This window comes from Leptodactylus fuscus, chromosome 4, assembly GCF_031893055.1.
Source record: "Leptodactylus fuscus isolate aLepFus1 chromosome 4, aLepFus1.hap2, whole genome shotgun sequence".
Classification (NCBI taxonomy): Eukaryota; Metazoa; Chordata; class Amphibia; order Anura; family Leptodactylidae; genus Leptodactylus; species Leptodactylus fuscus.
The window spans coordinates 6,172,369-6,199,462 of NC_134268.1; the positions used below are offsets into that span (position 1 = coordinate 6,172,369).

The 27,094-nt window shown below is 39.9% G+C and overlaps 1 protein-coding gene across 1 annotated transcript in view; it reads right to left on the minus strand.

Annotated features, from left to right (window-relative positions):
* The window catches only part of LOC142200029 (5-oxoprolinase-like), a 65,592-nt gene that overhangs the window by 25,713 nt on the left and 12,785 nt on the right, over nucleotides 1–27,094 (minus strand). The window contains exons 16-21 of the mRNA XM_075270029.1: nucleotides 26,046–26,158; nucleotides 25,614–25,765; nucleotides 25,372–25,532; nucleotides 24,873–24,974; nucleotides 23,783–23,957; nucleotides 7,442–7,626 (exon numbers count right to left, since the gene is read on the minus strand). Coding sequence (XP_075126130.1) covers nucleotides 7,442–7,626; nucleotides 23,783–23,957; nucleotides 24,873–24,974; nucleotides 25,372–25,532; nucleotides 25,614–25,765; nucleotides 26,046–26,158 — 888 coding nt within the window. The remainder of the gene's footprint in view (nucleotides 1–7,441; nucleotides 7,627–23,782; nucleotides 23,958–24,872; nucleotides 24,975–25,371; nucleotides 25,533–25,613; nucleotides 25,766–26,045; nucleotides 26,159–27,094) is intronic.

A 27,094-nucleotide genomic window follows, 5' to 3' on the forward strand; every position in this document is an offset into this window, starting at 1 on the left:
CATGGAGCATACACTGGCCACATGGCCGGCCTTCCCACACTTGAAGCACCGGCGAGGCTGACCCGCATAGAAGCAGATCCCTTTTTCTCGGCCTATAAAGAACGAATTGGGCAGATGTTGGGTTATGTTGTTCTGCTGACGCAACTTCACCAGGACCCTCCACCCACCGGTCCAGACCCCGTCTTCATCCCTGTTCTTACTAAGATCGGACATGAGGTCACAATGCCTCCTGAGCCAGATGACTATGTCCTGAGGGGGAACGGCTTCATTCCAAAATACAATTGTGACAGAGGCTGTATCTGGCCTAGAGATGGGGATGAAACTGAACTTATCCCAACCTTCAGTATCTCTCAACCTGGTGAGATTGGCCCAGAACCGGTCCAGATCAGACATCAGCTTAAAACTAACATCGTACCCCTGGCGGTCAGGAAGGTTTATGACGGCCAAGATATCAGTCGGCACAAAGCCCATCTGGGTACATAGGAGCTCTCGGACCACAAACCTCCTATCCGGCAGATCCTCCTTGGCACCTCCGTGCCTAAACCTGACTACATTCCTCCTCCTGAAAGCCTGGCCTGTATAATTGGAGTTTGATGCAAAAGATGGAGCACCGCGGCTCCAGGCATTCCCTGAGGAGGTACGGCCAGATCCGCCATCTTGGCGTGTTTGTGGGCGCTGTGTGGGCTGCTGAGCACCTGTACCATGTGGTTCTGCTACTGCGCGAGTATCTAGAGGGGGAAAGTCCTGCACACTGGACTGTCCTGTGTCCGCCCCACCATCAACCTCTATGTCTGCAATATCACCAGACTCCAGAGACTGGACTGCAGAGGGGTCTGACGCCATAGATCGTGAAGGATCCCCCCCAGAAACACCTTCCCCTGCTGGGCCGTTATCACATACAGGAATATCCATAATATCAGGCACATTAGTCAGACAATCAGCGGCAGCAGAGTCCTGCACAGCAGAGTCCATATTAGTATTATAGTCAGCGGCAGCAGAGTCCTGCATAGCAGAGTCCATATTACCACTACAGTCAGCGGCAGCAGAGTCCTGCACAACAGAGTCCACAACCTGTAACCCCAAATATGTTACTCCCCCAGTACCTTCAGGTAAGAGTCCATAGTCCTGCTGCAATGACTTGTCTCCTGGGACTTGTGGTGTCTGCACAGCTGCTACTTCATTACCATTAGGCAGGGGTCCATGACCTGGTTGCAAAGTGCTGGTTGCTGGGACTTGTGGTGCCTTGCTGAGAACTGCTGCAGGTTTTTGCTGTTGCTGAACACTGGTCGCTTTCCCGTACAAATTCCCTTCCTTAAAAGGGAAACTTGCTGGCTGCAGAACTGGTTTTACATGGGACTGCTGGCTGCCACCTTGCAAGGGTTCAGACCCAGCTTTGGCACAAGGTGATGGTGACTTCTGGTATTCCTGGAACCGCTGCTGGTTTCTGTATGATTCTCCCACCGGTCCCATTTGCTCCAGTACAGTCTCGGTCTCCCGTACGTTCTCGGCGAGCTCTTTCGCCAGTGCGCTCAGCTTCCTGTCCAGTAACACCAGTTTCTCAGGGCATGCAGACTTTTTTAGATTATACGCACATTCAATCTGTCTCTGCAGATACATTTTACTGGCCTTCAATGTCTCCAGTCGCTTGACCAGTGCTGGTATCTCATCTGCCAGGCGCAGTTCTGGTGCTCGCTCAGTAGCTGTGACAGTCTGTGCATTGTTGGAAAGCTTTGCAGGTTGGTTACCCCCAGTATGGCTTCTGGTTGGTGTAGCCTGTGATTTCTGACATGCTACGGCTGTTGTCACTGCCATGGGCCCACAATGTCCAGACTGGGGACTATGTCCCAGTTTATTTCCAGTGACTGTACTGCTGGTACCTTGAAGCTTCCCCGCTGGTCTCCCTTTGATCTCCTCCACTGCCTTCACTACATTTTTGTAGTTACCGCTTCCAGATCTTGTCCGCTCAGACCGTACCAATACAGACTGCTGCATGTTCTCCTGCATGGTCTGCTTCTCCAGGGATGTTCTCCTCTGTCTGCAGGAGGGTGGGGTGGACTGGACACCTGCAACCTGCAATGGAGTCTGCACAGGCTGCAAAGTTTGCTCCTTACATTCAACCATTTTGCTTGGTTGTTGCACCGTACTACTGCTTGCTTCCGTTACTTCTTCCTTTACAACTTTCTTCCCATCTTGGCTTGCTGCACTAGGACTGCTGACACACTGGACACGATTCCCATTACTGGGGACTTTAGGATTTCCATCCATTTTTTTAGTTGTCTGGGAATTGCTTCCCAGAGAAGGCCTTGGAGCCTGGGCCTTGGCAGGGGAACTTCCCCACCCAGGGTGGCCCCGCCCTGGGCTATCTCCAGACATCAGGAGCCTCAGGAGAGCTACAAAAACACGTCCTCACAGCTAGGAGGTAGTATTATAGTAGTTATATTCTTGTACATAGTAGCAGTATTATAGTAGTTATATTCTTGTACATAGGAGGTAGTATTATAGTAGTTATATTCTTGTACATAGGAGGTAGTATTATAGTAGTTATATTCTTGTACATAGTAGCAGTATTATAGTAGTTATATTCTTGTACATAGGAGGTAGTATTATAGTAGTTATATTCTTGTACATAGGAGTAGTATTATAGTAGTTATATCCTTGTACATAGGAGTAGTATTATAGTAGTTATATTCTTGTACATAGGAGTAGTATTATAGTAGTTATATTCTTGTACATAGGAGTAGTATTATAGTAGTTATATTCCTGTACATAGGAGTAGTATTATAGTAGTTATATTCTTGTACATAGGAGGTAGTATTATAGTAGTTATATTCTTGTACATAGTAGCAGTATTATAGTAGTTATATTCTTGTACATAGGAGGTAGTATTATAGTAGTTACATTCTTGTACATAGGGGGTAGTATTATAGTAGTTATATTCTTGTACATAGGAGTAGTATTATAGTAGTTATATTCTTGTACATAGGAGTAGTATTATAGTAGTTATATTCTTGTACATAGGAGCAGTATTATAGTAGTTATATTCTTGTACATAGGAGTAGTATTATAGTAGTTATATTCTTGTACATAGGAGGTAGTATTACAGTAATTATATTCTTGTACATAGGAGTAGTATTATAGTAGTTATATTCTTGTACATAGGAGGTAGTATTATAGTAGTTATATTCTTGTACATAGGAGGCAGTATTATAGTAGTTATATTCTTGTACATAGGAGGTAGTATTATAGTAGTTATATTCTTGTACATAGGAGGTAGTATTATAGTAGTTATATTCTTGTACATAGGAGTAGTATTATAGTAGTTATATTCTTGTACATAGGAGGTAGTATTATAGTAGTTATATTCTTGTACATAGGAGTAGTATTATAGTAGTTATATTCTTGTACATAGGAGTAGTATTATAGTAGTTATATTCTTGTACATAGGAGGTAGTATTATAGTAGATATATTCTTGTACATAGGAGTAGTATTATAGTAGTTATATTCTTGTACATAGGAGTAGTATTATAGTAGTTATATTCTTGTACATAGGAGCAGTATTATAGTAGTTATATTCTTGTACATAGGAGGTAGTATTATAGTAGATATATTCTTGTATATAGGAGTAGTATTATAGTAGTTATATTCTTGTACATAGGAGTAGTATTATAGTAGTTATATTCTTGTACATAGGAGGTAGTATTATAGTAGTTATATTCTTGTACATAGGAGTAGTATTATAGTAGTTATATTCTTGTACATAGGAGGTAGTATTATAGTAGATATATTCTTGTACATAGGAGTAGTATTATAGTAGTTATATTCTTGTACATAGGAGTAGTATTATAGTAGTTATATTCTTGTACATAGGAGTAGTATTATAGTAGTTATAGTCTTGTACATAGGAGTAGTATTATAGTAGTTATATTCTTGTACATAGGAGTAGTATTATAGTAGTTATATTCTTGTACATAGGAGTAGTATTATAGTAGTTATATTCTTGTACATAGGAGTAGTATTATAGTAGATATATTCTTGTACATAGCAGGTAGTATTACAGTAGTTATATTCTTGTACGTAGGATTAGTATTATAGTAGTTATATTCTTGTACATAGGAGTAGAATTATAGTAATTATATTCTTGTACATAGGAGTAGTATTATAGTAGTTACATTCTTGTACATAGTAGCAGTATTATAGTAGTTATATTCTTGTACATAGGAGCAGTATTATAGTAGTTATATTCTTGTACATAGGAGCAGTATTATAGTAGTTATATTCTTGTACATAGGAGTAGTATTATAGTAGATATATTCTTGTACATAGGAGTAGTATTATAGTAGTTATATTCTTGTACATAGGAGCAGTATTATAGTAGTTATATTCTTGTACATAGGAGCAGTATTATAGTAGTTATATTCTTGTACATAGGAGCAGTATTATAGTAGTTATATTCTTGTACATAGGAGCAGTATTATAGTAGTTATATTCTTGTACATAGGAGTAGTATTATAGTAGATATATTCTTGTACATAGGAGTAGTATTATAGTAGTTATATTCTTGTACATAGGAGCAGTATTATAGTAGTTATATTCTTGTACATAGGAGCAGTATTATAGTAGTTATATTCTTGTACATAGGAGGTAGTATTATAGTAGTTATATTCTTATCCATAGGAGTAGTATTATAGTAGTTATATTCTTGTACATAGGAGTAGTATTATAGTAGTTATATTCTTGTACATAGGAGGTAGTATTATAGTAGTTATATTCTTGTACATAGGAGGTAGTATTATAGTAGTTATATTCTTGTACATAGGAGTAGTATTATAGTAGTTATATTCCTGTACATAGGAGTAGTATTATAGTAGTTATATTCTTGTACAAAGGAGGTAGTATTATAGTAGTTATATTCTTGTACATAGGAGGTAGTATTATAGTAGTTATATTCTTGTACAAAGGAGGTAGTATTATAGTAGTTATATTCTTGTACATAGGAGTAGTATTATAGTAGTTATATTCTTGTACATAGTAGCAGTATTATAGTAGTTATATTCTTGTACATAGGAGGTAGTATTATAGTAGTTACATTCTTGTACATAGGGGGTAGTATTATAGTAGTTATATTCTTGTACATAGGAGTAGTATTATAGTAGTTATATTCTTGTACATAGGAGTAGTATTATAGTAGTTATATTCTTGTACATAGGAGCAGTATTATAGTAGTTATATTCTTGTACATAGGAGTAGTATTATAGTAGTTATATTCTTGTACATAGGAGGTAGTATTACAGTAATTATATTCTTGTACATAGGAGTAGTATTATAGTAGTTATATTCTTGTACATAGGAGGTAGTATTATAGTAGTTATATTCTTGTACATAGGAGGCAGTATTATAGTAGTTATATTCTTGTACATAGGAGGTAGTATTATAGTAGTTATATTCTTGTACATAGGAGGTAGTATTATAGTAGTTATATTCTTGTACATAGGGGTAGTATTATAGTAGTTATATTCTTGTACATAGGAGGTAGTATTATAGTAGTTATATTCTTGTACATAGGAGTAGTATTATAGTAGTTATATTCTTGTACATAGGAGGTAGTATTATAGTAGTTATATTCTTGTACATAGGAGTAGTATTATAGTAGTTATATTCTTGTACATAGGAGTAGTATTATAGTAGTTATATTCTTGTACATAGGAGGTAGTATTATAGTAGTTATATTCTTGTACATAGGAGTAGTATTATAGTAGTTATATTCTTGTACATAGGAGTAGTATTATAGTAGTTATATTCTTGTACATAGGAGGTAGTATTATAGTAGATATATTCTTGTACATAGGAGTAGTATTATAGTAGTTATATTCTTGTACATAGGAGTAGTATTATAGTAGTTATATTCTTGTACATAGGAGGTAGTATTATAGTAGTTTTATTCTTGTACATAGGAGTAGTATTATAGTAGTTATATTCTTGTACATAGGAGGTAGTATTATAGTAGTTATATTCTTGTACATAGGAGCAGTATTATAGTAGTTATATTCTTGTATATAGGAGGTAGTATTATAGTAGTTACATTCTTGTACATAGTAGCAGTATTATAGTAGTTATATTCTTGTACATAGGAGCAGTATTATAGTAGTTATATTCTTGTACATAGGAGTAGTATTATAGTAGTTATATTCTTGTACATAGGAGCAGTATTATAGTAGTTATATTCTTGTACATAGGAGGTAGTATTATAGTAGTTATATTCTTGTACATAGGAGTAGTATTATAGTAGTTATATTCTTGTACATAGGAGTAGTATTATAGTAGTTATATTCTTGTACATAGGAGTAGTATTATAGTAGATATATTCTTGTACATAGGAGTAGTATTATAGTAGTTATATTCTTGTACATAGGAGTAGTATTATAGTAGTTATATTCTTGTACATAGGAGTAGTATTATAGTAGTTATATTCTTGTACATAGGAGCAGTATTATAGTAGTTATATTCTTGTACATAGGAGTAGTATTATAGTAGTTATATTCTTGTACATAGGAGGTAGTATTATAGTAGTTATATTCTTGTACATAGGAGGTAGTATTATAGTAGTTATATTCTTGTACATAGGAGTAGTATTATAGTAGTTATATTCTTGTACATAGGAGTAGTATTATAGTAGTTATATTCCTGTACATAGGAGTAGTATTATAGTAGTTATATTCCTGTACATAGGAGTAGTATTATAGTAGTTATATTCTTGTACATAGGAGGTAGTATTATAGTAGTTATATTCTTGTACATAGTAGCAGTATTATAGTACTTATATTCTTGTACATAGGAGTAGTATTATAGTAGTTATATTCTTGTACATAGGAGTAGTATTATAGTAGTTATATTCTTGTACATAGTAGCAGTATTATAGTAGTTATATTCTTGTACATAGGAGCAGTATTATAGTAGTTATATTCTTGTACATAGGAGTAGTATTATAGTAGATATATTCTTGTACATAGGAGTAGTATTATAGTAGTTATATTCTTGTACATAGGAGCAGTATTATAGTAGTTATATTCTTGTACATAGGAGCAGTATTATAGTAGTTATATTCTTGTACATAGGAGGTAGTATTATAGTAGTTATATTCTTATCCATAGGAGTAGTATTATAGTAGTTATATTCTTGTACATAGGAGTAGTATTATAGTAGTTATATCCTTGTACATAGGAGTAGTATTATAGTAGTTATATTCTTGTACATAGGAGTAGTATTATAGTAGTTATATTCTTGTACATAGGAGTAGTATTATAGTAGTTATATTCTTGTACATAGGAGGTAGTATTATAGTAGTAGTGTAATAAACTAATGTTATATTGTATAATGTCAGTAATATGACAGGTAGAGTTATAGTTTAGTAAATATTGCAGAATGAATAATACTACTACTGACCTGGATATGTGCCATGTATGCCTGCACCACTTCAAGTCCATAGAAATCAATTAACTCATTTACCAACTGGATGCCCTTCTGATTGGCGGCCACCTGTGCTCGCAGGTCTGATAAGTTATCATGGAGATTACGGGTCCCACTGCTGCCAGGTATTAGTCCTGGGGCCATTAAAGCCTCAGTGACCGCTGTAAGGACAAATGAAAGTAAGAAAGAGGGAATATTCAAGATATATTTTAAAAAAAAAAAAAATAAATAAAGAACCCCAAATACACATATTAGTGAATAATTAACCAACTTGTATTACACACACACCTCTGAAATACATTTAAAAAAAAAATAAAAATCACTTTATAAATACATTACATTACTTATCCTGTATTATACTCCAGAGCTGCGCTCACTATTCTGCTGGTACAGTCACTGTGTACATACATTACATTACTTATCCTGTATTATACTCCAGAGCTGCACTCACTATTCTGCTGGTGCAGTCACTGTGTACATACATTACATTACTTATCCTGTATTATACTCCAGAGCTGCGCTCACTATTCTGCTGGTACAGTCACTATGTACATACATTACATTACTTATCCTGTATTATACTCCAGAGCTGCGCTCACTATTCTGCTGGTCACTGTGTACATACATTACATTACTTATCCTGTATTATACTCCAGAGCTGCGCTCACTGTTCTGCTGGTGCAGTCACTATGTACATACATTACATTACTTATCCTGTATTATACCCCAGAGCAGCGCTCACTATTCTGCTGGTACAGTCACTGTGTACATACATTACATTACTTATCCTGTATTATACTCCAGAGCTGCGCTCGCTATTCTGCTGCTACAGTCACTGTGTACATACATTACATTACTTATCCTGTATTATACTCCAGAGCTGCGCTCACTATTCTGCTGGTACAGTCACTGTGTACATACATTACATTACTTATCCTGTATTATACTCCAGAGCTGCGCTCACTATTCTGCTGGTACAGTCACTTTGTACATACATTACATTACTTATCCTGTATTATACTCCAGAGCTGCGCTCACTATTCTGCTGGTACAGTCACTATGTACATACATTACATTACTTATCCTGTATTATACTCCAGAGCTGCGCTCACTATTCTGCTGGTGCAGTCACTGTGTACATACATTACATTACTTATCCTGTATTATACTCCAGAGCTGCGCTCACTATTCTGCTGGTACAGTCACTGTGTACATACATTACATTACTTATCCTATATTATACCCCAGAGCTGCGCTCACTATTCTGCTGGTACAGTCACTGTGTACATACATTACATTACTTATCCTGTATTATACTCCAGAGCTCACTATTCTGCTGGTACAGTCACTGTGTACATACATTACTTATCCTGTATTATACTCCAGAGCTGCGCTCACTATTCTGCTGGTACAGTCACTGTGTACATACATTACATTACTTATCCTCTATTATACTCCAGAGCTGCGCTCACTATTCTGCTGGAACAGTCACTGTGTACATACATTACATTACTTATCCTGTATTATACTCCAGAGCTGCGCTCACTATTCTGCTGGTGCAGTCACTGTGTACATACATTACATTACTTATCCTGTATTATACTCCAGAGCTGCGCTCACTATTCTGTTGGTACAGTCACTGTGTACATACATTACATTACTTATCCTGTATTATACCCCAGAGCTGCGCTCACTATTCTGCTGGTACAGTCACTGTGTACATACATTACATTACTTATCCTGTATTATACTCCAGAGCTGCGCTCACTATTCTGCTGGTACAGTCACTGTGTACGTACATTACATTACTTATCCTGTATTATACTCCAGAGCTGCGCTCACTATTCTGCTGGTGCAGACACTGTGTACATACATTACATTACTTATCCTGTATTATACTCCAGAGCTGCGCTCACTGTTCTGCTGGTACAGTCACTGTGTACATACATTACATTACTTATCCTGTATTATACTCCAGAGCTGCGCTCACTATTCTGCTGGTGCAGTCACTGTGTACATACATTACATTACTACATTACTTATCCTGTATTATACTCCAGAGCTGTGCTCACTATTCTGCTGGTACAGTCACTATGTACATACATTACATTACTTATCCTGTATTATACCCCAGAGCAGCGCTCACTATTCTGCTGGTACAGTCTCTGTGTACATACATTACATTACTTATCCTGTATTATACTCCAGAGCTGCGCTCGCTATTCTGCTGGTACAGTCACTGTGTACATACATTACATTACTTATCCTGTATTATACTCCAGAGCTGCGCTCACTATTCTGCTGGTACAGTCACTGTGTACATACATTACATTACTTATCCTGTATTATACTCCAGAGCTGCGCTCACTATTCTGCTGGTACAGTCACTGTGTACATACATTACATTACTTATCCTGTATTATACTCCAGAGCTGCGCTCACTATTCTGCTGGTACAGTCACTGTGTACATACATTACATTACTTATCCTGTATTATACTCCAGAGCTGCGCTCACTATTCTGCTGGTACAGTCACTGTGTACATACATTACATTACTTATCCTGTATTATACTCCAGAGCTGCGCTCACTATTCTGCTGGTGCAGTCACTGTGTACATACATTACATTACTTATCCTGTATTATACTCCAGAGCTGCGCTCACTATTCTGCTGGTGCAGTCACTGTGTACATACATTACTTATCCTGTATTATACTCCAGAGCTGCGCTCACTATTCTGCTGGTACAGTCACTGTGTACATACATTACATTACTTATCCTGTATTATACTCCAGAGCTGCGCTCACTATTCTGCTGGTACAGTCACTGTGTACATACATTACATTACTTATCCTGTATTATACTCCAGAGCTGCGCTCACTATTCTGCTGGAACAGTCACTGTGTACATACATTACATTACTTATCCTGTATTATACTCCAGAGCTGCGCTCACTATTCTGCTGGTACAGTCACTGTGTACATACATTACATTACTTATCCTGTATTATACTCCAGAGCTGCGCTCACTATTCTGCTGGTACTGTCACTGTGTACATACATTAATTATCCTGTATTATACTCCAGAGCTGCGCTCACTATTCTGCTGGTACAGTCACTGTGTACATACATTACATTAGTGATCTTGTATTATACTCCAGAGCTGCGCTCACTATTCTGCTGGTACAGTCACTGTGTACATACATTACATTACTTATCCTGTATTATACTCCAGAGCTGCGCTCACTATTCAGCTGGTACAGTCACTATGTACATACATTACATTACTTATCCTGTATTATACCCCAGAGCAGCGCTCACTATTCTGCTGGTACAGTCACTGTGTACATACATTACATTACTTATCCTGTATTATACTCCAGAGCTGCGCTCGCTATTCTGCTGGTACAGTCACTGTGTACATACATTACATTACTTATCCTGTATTATACTCCAGAGCTGCGCTCACTATTCTGCTGGTACAGTCACTGTGTACATACATTACATTACTTATCCTGTATTATACCCCAGAGCAGCGCTCACTATTCTGCTGGTACAGTCACTGTGTACATACATTACATTACTTATCCTGTATTATACTCCAGAGCTGCGCTCACTATTCTGCTGGTACAGTCACTGTGTACATACATTACATTACTTATCCTGTATTATACTCCAGAGCTGCGCTCACTATTCTGCTGGTGCAGTCACTGTGTACATACATTACATTACTTATCCTGTATTATACTCCAGAGCTACGCTCACTATTCTGATGGTGCAGTCACTGTGTACATACATTACATTACTTATCCTGTATTATACCCCAGAGCTGCGCTCACTATTCTGATGGTGCAGTCACTGTGTACATACATTACATTACTTATCCTGTATTATACTCCAGAGCTGCGCTCACTATTCTGCTGGTACAGTCACTGTGTACATACATTACATTACTTATCCTGTATTATACTCCAGAGCTGCGCTCACTATTCTGCTGGTACAGTCACTGTGTACATACATTACATTACTTATCCTGTATTATACCCCAGAGCTGCGCTCACTATTCTGCTGGTACAGTCACTGTGTACATACATTACATTACTTATCCTGTATTATACTCCAGAGCTGCACTCACTATTCTGCTGGTGCAGTCACTGTGTACATACATTACATTACTTATCCTGTATTATACTCCAGAGCTGCGCTCACTATTCTGCTGGTACTGTCACTGTGTACATACATTACTTATCCTGTATTATACTCCAGAGCTGCGCTCACTATTCTGCTGGTACAGTCACTGTGTACATACATTACATTACTTATCCTGTATTATACTCCAGAGCTGCGCTCACTATTCTGCTGGAACAGTCACTGTGTACATACATTACATTACTTATCCTGTATTATACTCCAGAGCTGCGCTCACTATTCTGCTGGTACAGTCACTGTGTACATACATTACATTACTTATCCTGTATTATACCCCAGAGCAGCGCTCACTATTCTGCTGGTACAGTCACTGTGTACATACATTACATTACTACATTACTTATCCTGTATTATACTCCAGAGCTGCGCTCACTATTCTGCTGGAACAGTCACTGTGTACATACATTACATTACTTATCCTGTATTATACTCCAGAGCTGCGCTCACTATTCTGCTGGTACAGTCACTGTGTACATACATTACATTACTTATCCTGTATTATACCCCAGAGCAGCGCTCACTATTCTGCTGGTACAGTCACTGTGTACATACATTACATTACTACATTACTTATCCTGTATTATACTCCAGAGCTGCGCTCACTATTCTGCTGGTACAGTCACTGTGTACATACATTACATTACTTATCCTGTATTATACTCCAGAGCTGCGCTCACTATTCTGCTGGAACAGTCACTGTGTACATACATTACATTACTTATCCTGTATTATACTCCAGAGCTGCGCTCACTATTCTGCTGGTGCAGTCACTGTGTACATACATTACATTACTTATCCTGTATTATACCCCAGAGCAGCGCTCACTATTCTGCTGGTACAGTCACTGTGTACATACATTACATTACTTATCCTGTATTATACTCCAGAGCTGCGCTCGCTATTCTGCTGGTACAGTCACTGTGTACATACATTACATTACTTATCCTGTATTATACTCCAGAGCTGCGCTCACTATTCTGCTGGTACAGTCACTGTGTACATACATTACATTACTTATCCTGTATTATACCCCAGAGCAGCGCTCACTATTCTGCTGGTACAGTCACTGTGTACATACATTACATTACTTATCCTGTATTATACTCCAGAGCTGCGCTCACTATTCTGCTGGTACAGTCACTGTGTACATACATTACATTACTTATCCTGTATTATACTCCAGAGCTGCGCTCACTATTCTGCTGGTGCAGTCACTGTGTACATACATTACATTACTTATCCTGTATTATACTCCAGAGCTGCGCTCACTATTCTGATGGTGCAGTCACTGTGTACATACATTACATTACTTATCCTGTATTATACCCCAGAGCTGCGCTCACTATTCTGATGGTGCAGTCACTGTGTACATACATTACATTACTTATCCTGTATTATACTCCAGAGCTGCACTCACTATTCTGCTGGTGCAGTCACTGTGTACATACATTACATTACTTATCCTGTATTATACTCCAGAGCTGCGCTCACTATTCTGCTGGTACTGTCACTGTGTACATACATTACTTATCCTGTATTATACTCCAGAGCTGCGCTCACTATTCTGCTGGTACAGTCACTGTGTACATACATTACATTACTTATCCTGTATTATACTCCAGAGCTGCACTCACTATTCTGCTGGTGCAGTCACTGTGTACATACATTACATTACTTATCCTGTATTATACTCCAGAGCTGCGCTCACTATTCTGCTGGTACAGTCACTATGTACATACATTACATTACTTATCCTGTATTATACTCCAGAGCTGCGCTCACTATTCTGCTGGTCACTGTGTACATACATTACATTACTTATCCTGTATTATACTCCAGAGCTGCGCTCACTGTTCTGCTGGTGCAGTCACTATGTACATACATTACATTACTTATCCTGTATTATACCCCAGAGCAGCGCTCACTATTCTGCTGGTACAGTCACTGTGTACATACATTACATTACTTATCCTGTATTATACTCCAGAGCTGCGCTCGCTATTCTGCTGCTACAGTCACTGTGTACATACATTACATTACTTATCCTGTATTATACTCCAGAGCTGCGCTCACTATTCTGCTGGTACAGTCACTGTGTACATACATTACATTACTTATCCTGTATTATACTCCAGAGCTGCGCTCACTATTCTGCTGGTACAGTCACTTTGTACATACATTACATTACTTATCCTGTATTATACTCCAGAGCTGCGCTCACTATTCTGCTGGTACAGTCACTATGTACATACATTACATTACTTATCCTGTATTATACTCCAGAGCTGCGCTCACTATTCTGCTGGTGCAGTCACTGTGTACATACATTACATTACTTATCCTGTATTATACTCCAGAGCTGCGCTCACTATTCTGCTGGAACAGTCACTGTGTACATACATTACATTACTTATCCTGTATTATACTCCAGAGCTGCGCTCACTATTCTGCTGGTACAGTCACTGTGTACATACATTACATTACTTATCCTGTATTATACTCCAGAGCTGCGCTCGCTATTCTGCTGCTACAGTCACTGTGTACATACATTACATTACTTATCCTGTATTATACTCCAGAGCTGCGCTCACTATTCTGCTGGTACAGTCACTGTGTACATACATTACATTACTTATCCTGTATTATACTCCAGAGCTGCGCTCACTATTCTGCTGGTACAGTCACTTTGTACATACATTACATTACTTATCCTGTATTATACTCCAGAGCTACGCTCACTATTCTGATGGTGCAGTCACTGTGTACATACATTACATTACTTATCCTGTATTATACCCCAGAGCTGCGCTCACTATTCTGATGGTGCAGTCACTGTGTACATACATTACATTACTTATCCTGTATTATACTCCAGAGCTGCGCTCACTATTCTGCTGGTACAGTCACTGTGTACATACATTACATTACTTATCCTGTATTATACTCCAGAGCTGCGCTCACTATTCTGCTGGTACAGTCACTGTGTACATACATTACATTACTTATCCTGTATTATACCCCAGAGCTGCGCTCACTATTCTGCTGGTACAGTCACTGTGTACATACATTACATTACTTATCCTGTATTATACTCCAGAGCTGCACTCACTATTCTGCTGGTGCAGTCACTGTGTACATACATTACATTACTTATCCTGTATTATACTCCAGAGCTGCGCTCACTATTCTGCTGGTACTGTCACTGTGTACATACATTACTTATCCTGTATTATACTCCAGAGCTGCGCTCACTATTCTGCTGGTACAGTCACTGTGTACATACATTACATTACTTATCCTGTATTATACTCCAGAGCTGCGCTCACTATTCTGCTGGAACAGTCACTGTGTACATACATTACATTACTTATCCTGTATTATACTCCAGAGCTGCGCTCACTATTCTGCTGGTACAGTCACTGTGTACATACATTACATTACTTATCCTGTATTATACCCCAGAGCAGCGCTCACTATTCTGCTGGTACAGTCACTGTGTACATACATTACATTACTACATTACTTATCCTGTATTATACTCCAGAGCTGCGCTCACTATTCTGCTGGAACAGTCACTGTGTACATACATTACATTACTTATCCTGTATTATACTCCAGAGCTGCGCTCACTATTCTGCTGGTACAGTCACTGTGTACATACATTACATTACTTATCCTGTATTATACCCCAGAGCAGCGCTCACTATTCTGCTGGTACAGTCACTGTGTACATACATTACATTACTACATTACTTATCCTGTATTATACTCCAGAGCTGCGCTCACTATTCTGCTGGTACAGTCACTGTGTACATACATTACATTACTTATCCTGTATTATACTCCAGAGCTGCGCTCACTATTCTGCTGGAACAGTCACTGTGTACATACATTACATTACTTATCCTGTATTATACTCCAGAGCTGCGCTCACTATTCTGCTGGTGCAGTCACTGTGTACATACATTACATTACTTATCCTGTATTATACCCCAGAGCAGCGCTCACTATTCTGCTGGTACAGTCACTGTGTACATACATTACATTACTTATCCTGTATTATACTCCAGAGCTGCGCTCGCTATTCTGCTGGTACAGTCACTGTGTACATACATTACATTACTTATCCTGTATTATACTCCAGAGCTGCGCTCACTATTCTGCTGGTACAGTCACTGTGTACATACATTACATTACTTATCCTGTATTATACCCCAGAGCAGCGCTCACTATTCTGCTGGTACAGTCACTGTGTACATACATTACATTACTTATCCTGTATTATACTCCAGAGCTGCGCTCACTATTCTGCTGGTACAGTCACTGTGTACATACATTACATTACTTATCCTGTATTATACTCCAGAGCTGCGCTCACTATTCTGCTGGTGCAGTCACTGTGTACATACATTACATTACTTATCCTGTATTATACTCCAGAGCTGCGCTCACTATTCTGATGGTGCAGTCACTGTGTACATACATTACATTACTTATCCTGTATTATACCCCAGAGCTGCGCTCACTATTCTGATGGTGCAGTCACTGTGTACATACATTACATTACTTATCCTGTATTATACTCCAGAGCTGCACTCACTATTCTGCTGGTGCAGTCACTGTGTACATACATTACATTACTTATCCTGTATTATACTCCAGAGCTGCGCTCACTATTCTGCTGGTACTGTCACTGTGTACATACATTACTTATCCTGTATTATACTCCAGAGCTGCGCTCACTATTCTGCTGGTACAGTCACTGTGTACATACATTACATTACTTATCCTGTATTATACTCCTGAGCTGCGCTCACTATTCTGCTGGAACAGTCACTGTGTACATACATTACATTACTTATCCTGTATTATACTCCAGAGCTGCGCTCACTATTCTGCTGGTACAGTCACTGTGTACATACATTACATTACTTATCCTGTATTATACTCCAGAGCTGCGCTCACTATTCTGCTGGTACAGTCACTGTGTACATACATTACATTACTTATCCTGTATTATACTCCAGAGCTGCGCTCACTATTCTGCTGGTACAGTCACTGTGTGCATACATTACATTACTTATCCTGTATTATACTCCAGAGCTGCGCTCACTATTCTGCTGGTACAGTCACTGTGTACATACATTACATTACTTATCCTGTATTATACTCCAGAGCTGCGCTCACTGTTCTGCTGGTACAGTCACTGTGTACATACATTACATTACTTATCCTGTATTATACCCCAGAGCTGCGCTCACTATTCTGCTGGTACAGTCACTGTGTACATACATTACATTACTTATCCTGTATTATACCCCAGAGCTGCGCTCACTATTCTGCTGGTACAGTCACTGTGTACATACATTACATTACTTATCCTGTATTATACTCCAGAGCTGCACTCACTATTCTGCTGGTACAGTCACTGTGTACATACATTACATTACTTATCCTGTATTATACTCCAGAGCTGCACTCACCATTCTGCTGGTGCAGTCACTGTGTACATACATTACATTACTTATCCTGTATTATACCCCAGAGCTGCGCTCACTATTCTGTCGGTGCAGTCACTGTGTACATACATTACATTACTTATCCTGTATTATACTCCAGAGCTGCGCTCACTATTCTGCTGGTACAGTCACTGTGTACATACATTACATTACTTATCCTGTATTATACTCCAGAGCTGCGCTCACTATTCTGCTGGTGCAGTCACTGTGTACATACATTACATTACTTATCCTGTATTATACTCCAGAGCTGCGCTCACTATTCTGTTGGTACAGTCACTGTGTACATACATTACATTACTTATCCTGTATTATACCCCAGAGCTGCGCTCACTATTCTGCTGGTACAGTCACTGTGTACATACATTACATTACTTATCCTGTATTATACTCCAGAGCTGCGCTCACTATTCTGCTGGTACAGTCACTGTGTACGTACATTACATTACTTATCCTGTATTATACTCCAGAGCTGCGCTCACTATTCTGCTGGTGCAGTCACTGTGTACATACATTACATTACTTATCCTGTATTATACTCCAGAGCTGCGCTCACTGTTCTGCTGGTACAGTCACTGTGTACATACATTACATTACTTATCCTGTATTATACTCCAGAGCTGCGCTCACTATTCTGCTGGTGCAGTCACTGTGTACATACATTACATTACTTATCCTGTATTATACTCCAGAGCTGCGCTCACTGTTCTGCTGGTACAGTCACTGTGTACATACATTACATTACTTATCCTGTATTATACTCCAGAGCTGCACTCACTATTCTGCTGGTACAGTCACTGTGTACATACATTACATTACTTATCCTGTATTATACTCCAGAGCTGCGCTCACTATTCTGCTGGTACAGTCACTATGTACATACATTACATTACTTATCCTGTATTATACCCCAGAGCAGCGCTCACTATTCTGCTGGTACAGTCACTGTGTACATACATTACATTACTACATTACTTATCCTGTATTATACTCCAGAGCTGTGCTCACTATTCTGCTGGTACAGTCACTATGTACATACATTACATTACTTATCCTGTATTATACCCCAGAGCAGCGCTCACTATTCTGCTGGTACAGTCTCTGTGTACATACATTACATTACTTATCCTGTATTATACTCCAGAGCTGCGCTCGCTATTCTGCTGGTACAGTCACTGTGTACATACATTACATTACTTATCCTGTATTATACTCCAGAGCTGCGCTCACTATTCTGCTGGTACAGTCACTGTGTACATACATTACATTACTTATCCTGTATTATACTCCAGAGCTGCGCTCACTATTCTGCTGGTACAGTCACTGTGTACATACATTACATTACTTATCCTGTATTATACTCCAGAGCTGCGCTCACTATTCTGCTGGTACAGTCACTGTGTACATACATTACATTACTTATCCTGTATTATACTCCAGAGCTGCGCTCACTATTCTGCTGGTACAGTCACTGTGTACATACATTACATTACTTATCCTGTATTATACTCCAGAGCTGCGCTCACTATTCTGCTGGTGCAGTCACTGTGTACATACATTACATTACTTATCCTGTATTATACTCCAGAGCTGCGCTCACTATTCTGCTGGTGCAGTCACTGTGTACATACATTACTTATCCTGTATTATACTCCAGAGCTGCGCTCACTATTCTGCTGGTACAGTCACTGTGTACATACATTACATTACTTATCCTGTATTATACTCCAGAGCTGCGCTCACTATTCTGCTGGTACAGTCACTGTGTACATACATTACATTACTTATCCTGTATTATACTCCAGAGCTGCGCTCACTATTCTGCTGGAACAGTCACTGTGTACATACATTACATTACTTATCCTGTATTATACTCCAGAGCTGCGCTCACTATTCTGCTGGTGCAGTCACTGTGTACATACATTACATTACTTATCCTGTATTATACTCCAGAGCTGCGCTCACTATTCTGCTGGTACTGTCACTGTGTACATACATTAATTATCCTGTATTATACTCCAGAGCTGCGCTCACTATTCTGCTGGTACAGTCACTGTGTACATACATTACATTAGTGATCTTGTATTATACTCCAGAGCTGCGCTCACTATTCTGCTGGTACAGTCACTGTGTACATACATTACATTACTTATCCTGTATTATACTCCAGAGCTGCGCTCACTATTCAGCTGGTACAGTCACTATGTACATACATTACATTACTTATCCTGTATTATACCCCAGAGCAGCGCTCACTATTCTGCTGGTACAGTCACTGTGTACATACATTACATTACTTATCCTGTATTATACTCCAGAGCTGCGCTCGCTATTCTGCTGGTACAGTCACTGTGTACATACATTACATTACTTATCCTGTATTATACTCCAGAGCTGCGCTCACTATTCTGCTGGTACAGTCACTGTGTACATACATTACATTACTTATCCTGTATTATACCCCAGAGCAGCGCTCACTATTCTGCTGGTACAGTCACTGTGTACATACATTACATTACTTATCCTGTATTATACTCCAGAGCTGCGCTCACTATTCTGCTGGTACAGTCACTGTGTACATACATTACATTACTTATCCTGTATTATACTCCAGAGCTGCGCTCACTATTCTGCTGGTGCAGTCACTGTGTACATACATTACATTACTTATCCTGTATTATACTCCAGAGCTACGCTCACTATTCTGATGGTGCAGTCACTGTGTACATACATTACATTACTTATCCTGTATTATACCCCAGAGCTGCGCTCACTATTCTGATGGTGCAGTCACTGTGTACATACATTACATTACTTATCCTGTATTATACTCCAGAGCTGCGCTCACTATTCTGCTGGTACAGTCACTGTGTACATACATTACATTACTTATCCTGTATTATACCCCAGAGCTGCACTCACTATTCTGCTGGTACAGTCACTGTGTACATACATTACATTACTTATCCTGTATTATACTCCAGAGCTGCACTCACTATTCTGCTGGTGCAGTCACTGTGTACATACATTACATTACTTATCCTGTATTATACTCCAGAGCTGCGCTCACTATTCTGCTGGTACTGTCACTGTGTACATACATTACTTATCCTGTATTATACTCCAGAGCTGCGCTCACTATTCTGCTGGTACAGTCACTGTGTACATACATTACATTACTTATCCTGTATTATACTCCAGAGCTGCGCTCACTATTCTGCTGGAACAGTCACTGTGTACATACATTACATTACTTATCCTGTATTATACTCCAGAGCTGCGCTCACTATTCTGCTGGTACAGTCACTGTGTACATACATTACATTACTTATCCTGTATTATACCCCAGAGCAGCGCTCACTATTCTGCTGGTACAGTCACTGTGTACATACATTACATTACTACATTACTTATCCTGTATTATACTCCAGAGCTGTGCTCACTATTCTGCTGGTACAGTCACTATGTACATACATTACATTACTTATCCTGTATTATACCCCAGAGCAGCGCTCACTATTCTGCTGGTACAGTCACTGTGTACATACATTACATTACTTATCCTGTATTATACTCCAGAGCTGCGCTCGCTATTCTGCTGGTACAGTCACTGTGTACATACATTACATTACTTATCCTGTATTATACTCCAGAGCTGCGCTCACTATTCTGCTGGTACAGTCACTGTGTACATACATTACATTACTTATCCTGTATTATACCCCAGAGCAGCGCTCACTATTCTGCTGGTACAGTCACTGTGTACATACATTACATTACTTATCCTGTATTATACTCCAGAGCTGCGCTCACTATTCTGCTGGTACAGTCACTGTGTACATACATTACATTACTTATCCTGTATTATACTCCAGAGCTGCGCTCACTATTCTGCTGGTGCAGTCACTGTGTACATACATTACATTACTTATCCTGTATTATACTCCAGAGCTGCGCTCACTATTCTGATGGTGCAGTCACTGTGTACATACATTACATTACTTATCCTGTATTATACCCCAGAGCTGCGCTCACTATTCTGATGGTGCAGTCACTGTGTACATACATTACATTACTTATCCTGTATTATACTCCAGAGCTGCACTCACTATTCTGCTGGTGCAGTCACTGTGTACATACATTACATTACTTATCCTGTATTATACTCCAGAGCTGCGCTCACTATTCTGCTGGTACTGTCACTGTGTACATACATTACTTATCCTGTATTATACTCCAGAGCTGCGCTCACTATTCTGCTGGTACAGTCACTGTGTACATACATTACATTACTTATCCTGTATTATACTCCTGAGCTGCGCTCACTATTCTGCTGGAACAGTCACTGTGTACATACATTACATTACTTATCCTGTATTATACTCCAGAGCTGCGCTCACTATTCTGCTGGTACAGTCACTGTGTACATACATTACATTACTTATCCTGTATTATACTCCAGAGCTGCGCTCACTATTCTGCTGGTACAGTCACTGTGTACATACATTACATTACTTATCCTGTATTATACTCCAGAGCTGCGCTCACTATTCTGCTGGTACAGTCACTGTGTGCATACATTACATTACTTATCCTGTATTATACTCCAGAGCTGCGCTCACTATTCTGCTGGTACAGTCACTGTGTACATACATTACATTACTTATCCTGTATTATACTCCAGAGCTGCGCTCACTGTTCTGCTGGTACAGTCACTGTGTACATACATTACATTACTTATCCTGTATTATACCCCAGAGCTGCGCTCACTATTCTGCTGGTACAGTCACTGTGTACATACATTACATTACTTATCCTGTATTATACCCCAGAGCTGCGCTCACTATTCTGCTGGTACAGTCACTGTGTACATACATTACATTACTTATCCTGTATTATACTCCAGAGCTGCACTCACTATTCTGCTGGTACAGTCACTGTGTACATACATTACATTACTTATCCTGTATTATACTCCAGAGCTGCGCTCACCATTCTGCTGGTGCAGTCACTGTGTACATACATTACATTACTTATCCTGTATTATACTCCAGAGCTGCGCTCACCATTCTGCTGGTACAGTCACTGTGTACATACATTACATTACTTATCCTGTATTATACTCCAGAGCTGCGCTCACTATTCTGCTGGTGCAGTCACTGTGTACATACATTACATTACTTATCCTGTATTATACTCCAGAGCTGCGCTCACTATTCTGCTGGTACAGTCACTGTGTACATACATTACATTACTTATCCTGTATTATACTCCAGAGCTGCGCTCACTATTCTGCTGGTACAGTCACTGTGTGCATACATTACATTACTTATCCTGTATTATACTCCAGAGCTGCGCTCACCATTCTGCTGGTGCAGTCACTGTGTACATACATTACATTACTTATCCTGTATTATACTCCAGAGCTGCGCTCACTATTCTGCTGGTACAGTCACTGTGTACATACATTACATTACTTATCCTGTATTATACTGCAGAGCTGCGCTCACTATTCTGCTGGTACAGTCACTGTATACATACATTACATTACTTATCCTGTATTATACTCCAGAGCTGCGCTCACTATTCTGCTGGTACAGTCACTGTGTGCATACATTACATTACTTATCCTGTATTATACTCCAGAGCTGCGCTCACTATTCTGCTGGTGCAGTCACTGTGTACATACATTACTTATCCTGTATTATACTCCAGAGCTGCGCTCACTATTCTGCTGGTACAGTCACTGTGTACATACATTACATTACTTATCCTGTATTATACTCCAGAGCTGCGCTCACTATTCTGCTGGTGCAGTCACTGTGTACATACATCACATTACTTATCCTGTATTATACTCCAGAGCTGCGCTCACTATTCTGCTGGTGCAGTCACTGTGTACATACATTACTTATCCTGTATTATACTCCAGAGCTGCGCTCACTATTCTGCTGGTACAGTCACTGTGTACATACATTACATTACTTATCCTCTATTATACTCCAGAGCTGCGCTCACTATTCTGCTGGTACAGTCACTGTGTACATACATTACATTACTTATCCTGTATTATACTCCAGAGCTGCGCTCACTATTCTGCTGGTACAGTCACTGTATACATACATTACATTACTTATCCTGTATTATATTCCAGAGCTGCGCTCACTATTCTGCTGGTGCAGACACTGTGTACATACATTACATTACTTATCCTGTATTATACTCCAGAGCTGCGCTCACTATTCTGCTGGTACAGTCACTGTGTACATACATTACATTACTTATCCTGTATTATATTCCAGAGCTGCGCTCACTATTCTGCTGGTGCAGACACTGTGTACATACATTACATTACTTATTCTGTATTATACTCCAGAGCTGCGCTCACTGTTCTGCTAATGGAGTTACATATACTTTTTTATTACTTTAATACGCTAGACACGCTGAGTTATATTGTTGCATTCCCTGCTTGTTCAGTTCTGCACAGAGCTATCTAAATATCACATCAGCAGAATAATGAGTTCAGCTCATTACAGAATACAGAAATAATCTGGTGCACAATTGTATTGCTTTGTCTCATGTCCGCTCACCTTCTTCTTGGAATGTTCCTTCCTTCACAAGTTTAAAAGAGATAAAAACAGCTCCTTCTTCCTTCAAGGACTTGGAGTGTGGTGGCATGGAGCCCGGGGTGATGCCTCCGATGTCAGCATGGTGGCCTCGAGATGCCACAAAGAAAACAGGTCGTGGAGTTTCTACCCGGAACACCTACAGGACAAAGACCTACAGAAATACTGCAAAAAGTGACACAAAAACAATACAATAAAACATAATGGGATTGTAGGTCCTGGATGGTCGGCTGGTGTCACACAGGAGCTCAGGGGGGTCTCCATGATTTTTTTTTTATTTTGTACACTTGGAATACCCCATAATATGTGCCCGGGGGGGACGGAGGGACATGGACAATATAATATAAATCCTATCCTATTAATATTATACATGTGACAGTTTGGATGTTTGTCCCTCAATCACACATAAACCACTGAGCGGATTTGGATGAGATTTGTCCCATAGATACTCTGTAACCTGCAGTAACACATCAGCTACTTTGTATCCCGGTACATGACATGGCTTCACTACTGTTCTGGATTTATGGTCACATACTATATTACATGTCCCATAGATACTCTGTAACCTGGAGTAACACATCAGCTACTTTGTATCCCGGTACATGACATGGCTTCACTACTGTTCTGGATTTATGGTCACATACTATATTACACTGCTCCTGCAGCCGCTTATCTCAGGTCCCAGGTCTGTTATCTCTCTATGTAACACTCAGCTAACCCTCAGTCCATTGTGTACAAGCATCTGCATATTATCTGATCTGCTCCAGGCAGTGCTGACACACTGGAGGGGAATCACCTTTATTCCACCTTGGCAGTTTGCTACTTTTAAACATGTCAGGGAAAAGAAATTTTGCAAAATTTGTTGCAAAATTCTAAAACAACAACAGCTATGAAGGAGCCAGAAGTCACAGAGTTCTCCTCAAGCAGAGCTCAGGGGGATCATTGACGACAACAACCCGCAGACGAAGTCATGTGCAGAGGCTAGTAACCATATAAAGTGTAAGCTACGTCTTATGGCAGCACATAGAAGATGCTGGGTGGGGTAGATACATACTGGTGTGATAACCGTCAGGTCCGGCAGGTGACTGCCCCCGGCACTTGGGTGGTTGCTCAGGATCACATCGCCTTCTTTCAGATTGTCTTGTAGATTTTTAATCTAAAGTGAGAAGAAATATAAATAAACTGCACAAATCTTTATTCATTACATATTTACGTATTTTATGTAACTTTTTATTTTTTCTCCGTTCCACCAGGGACTTGATCTCTTGTCTTGCAGGATAACACTCTGCAGTAGTAACGTATCAGATTCTGTGTTGTACTAAGGTTACACCCGTGGAGGCCATTGTTAGCCACCGGGGACCATAACTACCGATCGGCACCCCATTATATTAACACACAGGTCGGCCATGATGGGGAGACCCCTCAATAGACGTCTCAGTGTTTGGATGCTGCCCCTGCTCTGTATTACGGCATCTATCAGGATCAGAATGATCTCCAACCTCCACCGATTCAGCCCGCGCCATCACTGCGCCGCGCATGTACGCTGACCTCACCTGAAACTGCACGGTTTCCTGCATGGCTCCTAAGTGCACCGGAATATGGGGGGCATTGGACACCAAACCCCCATCAGGACCAAAGAGAGCGCAGGAGAAGTCCAGCCGTTCTTTGATGTTGGTGGAGATGGCCGTTCTCTGAAGGATACGACCCATTTGTTCTATACAAGACGACAAGGAGAGGTTTGATGGTTGTTGGAATAAATACACGTCTCATAATGACAAGAAGGTAAGATTCTGACCGGCGATGCTCATGAAGCGGTGGGAAAAGATGGACAACTGGATGGTGTGAAGCTCAGTTCCAATCGTTTGCTGTTTTCCGCTCCCTACGGAGATGCGGATGTCGCCGTACTCTGTAATGGAGGCCGTGCAGTCTGGCTCCACCAGCACCGTGCTGAGGATAGAAACAGGTTACTACCAGAAGAATACCCAAACTCTTAAGTCTAGACTTCATTCACATGATGGGGTTCTTCTCTTCTTAATACTAGACTTCCAGGTGTGGCCCGTACCCCCTCGGCGTACAAAGACATCCGTGTACATTATGGGCTGCCTATTGTATTGGAGATTTCTCCTACGGTCATTGATGTTACGGATGAGATTTCTGGAGCTGCTCTTTGTTCTGGAGACTTATTACTGATAGATATTTAGTATTGATGAATGGGTCATGTCCTCACCTGTTCTTATCAATGATTATGGCCGGTCCGGCGATGGTGTGGTCACAGGACAAGTCCTCCAGGAGATACACGCTGGTGTCCAGGCAGCCTTCCTCAAAGTAGCATTTAGTGACCTGTGAGGGAAAAGGGTTGTCAGAGTCTAAGAATCGAGGCGGGAACCGCGCCATAATCAGCTGTGTCTGGGGTTAATGTGTCTCTCATTGATGGTTTTCACTGAAGCAATGCTGGAATAGTCTTTATATAGTCTATTCTACTCCTCCCTTTACTTGTCCAAAAAACCATTTTATTCTCATATGTAAATGCTGCTCAGGGAACACGCCATCGCCATCGCCTCCGGTGCTGCTTTTACCAGGTCAGTACACCAATACGCTGGTATAACAAACTCAAGAGGAATGGCTGATGGAGCAAGAAGATGAAGCAAGATGAAAAAAAGATGAAGCCGGGGGCGTGAAAAAGCAGCGCTGGAGGCGGGTTGCGGCGATGACGAAGGCGAGTTCCCTGAGCATCACTTACATAGGAGAATAAAACATTTTTTTGGACAAACAGAGGTGAGAAGAAAAGTATAAAGGTTATTCCAACATCGCTTCAGGTAAAAACATGTTCTCCCAATGATAGAATCCCTATAAAGGGCTTGTTGGCGCTGCAGGTGTCCCGTGGTCTGTAGGCCCCTAAATATGTCAAAATGGTGGTTGATGGCTGAGACCTTCATCACATCATCTATAATGGAAGCATGAAAATCAAAGCGTAAAATATAAATCCAATGGGTGTGAGAGGGTGAGTGGCATGTGTGTGACATGTATGTAACAGATGAGCGGCATGTGTGTGACATGTATGTAACAGATGAGCGGCATGTGTGTGACATGTATGTAACAGATGAGCGGCATGTGTGTGACATGTATGTAACAGATGAGCGGCATGTGTGTGACATGTATGTAACAGATGAGCGGCATGTGTGTGACATGTATGTAACAGATGAGCGGCATGTGTGTGACATGTATGTAACAGATGAGCGGCATGTGTGTGACATGTATGTAACAGATGAGCGGCGT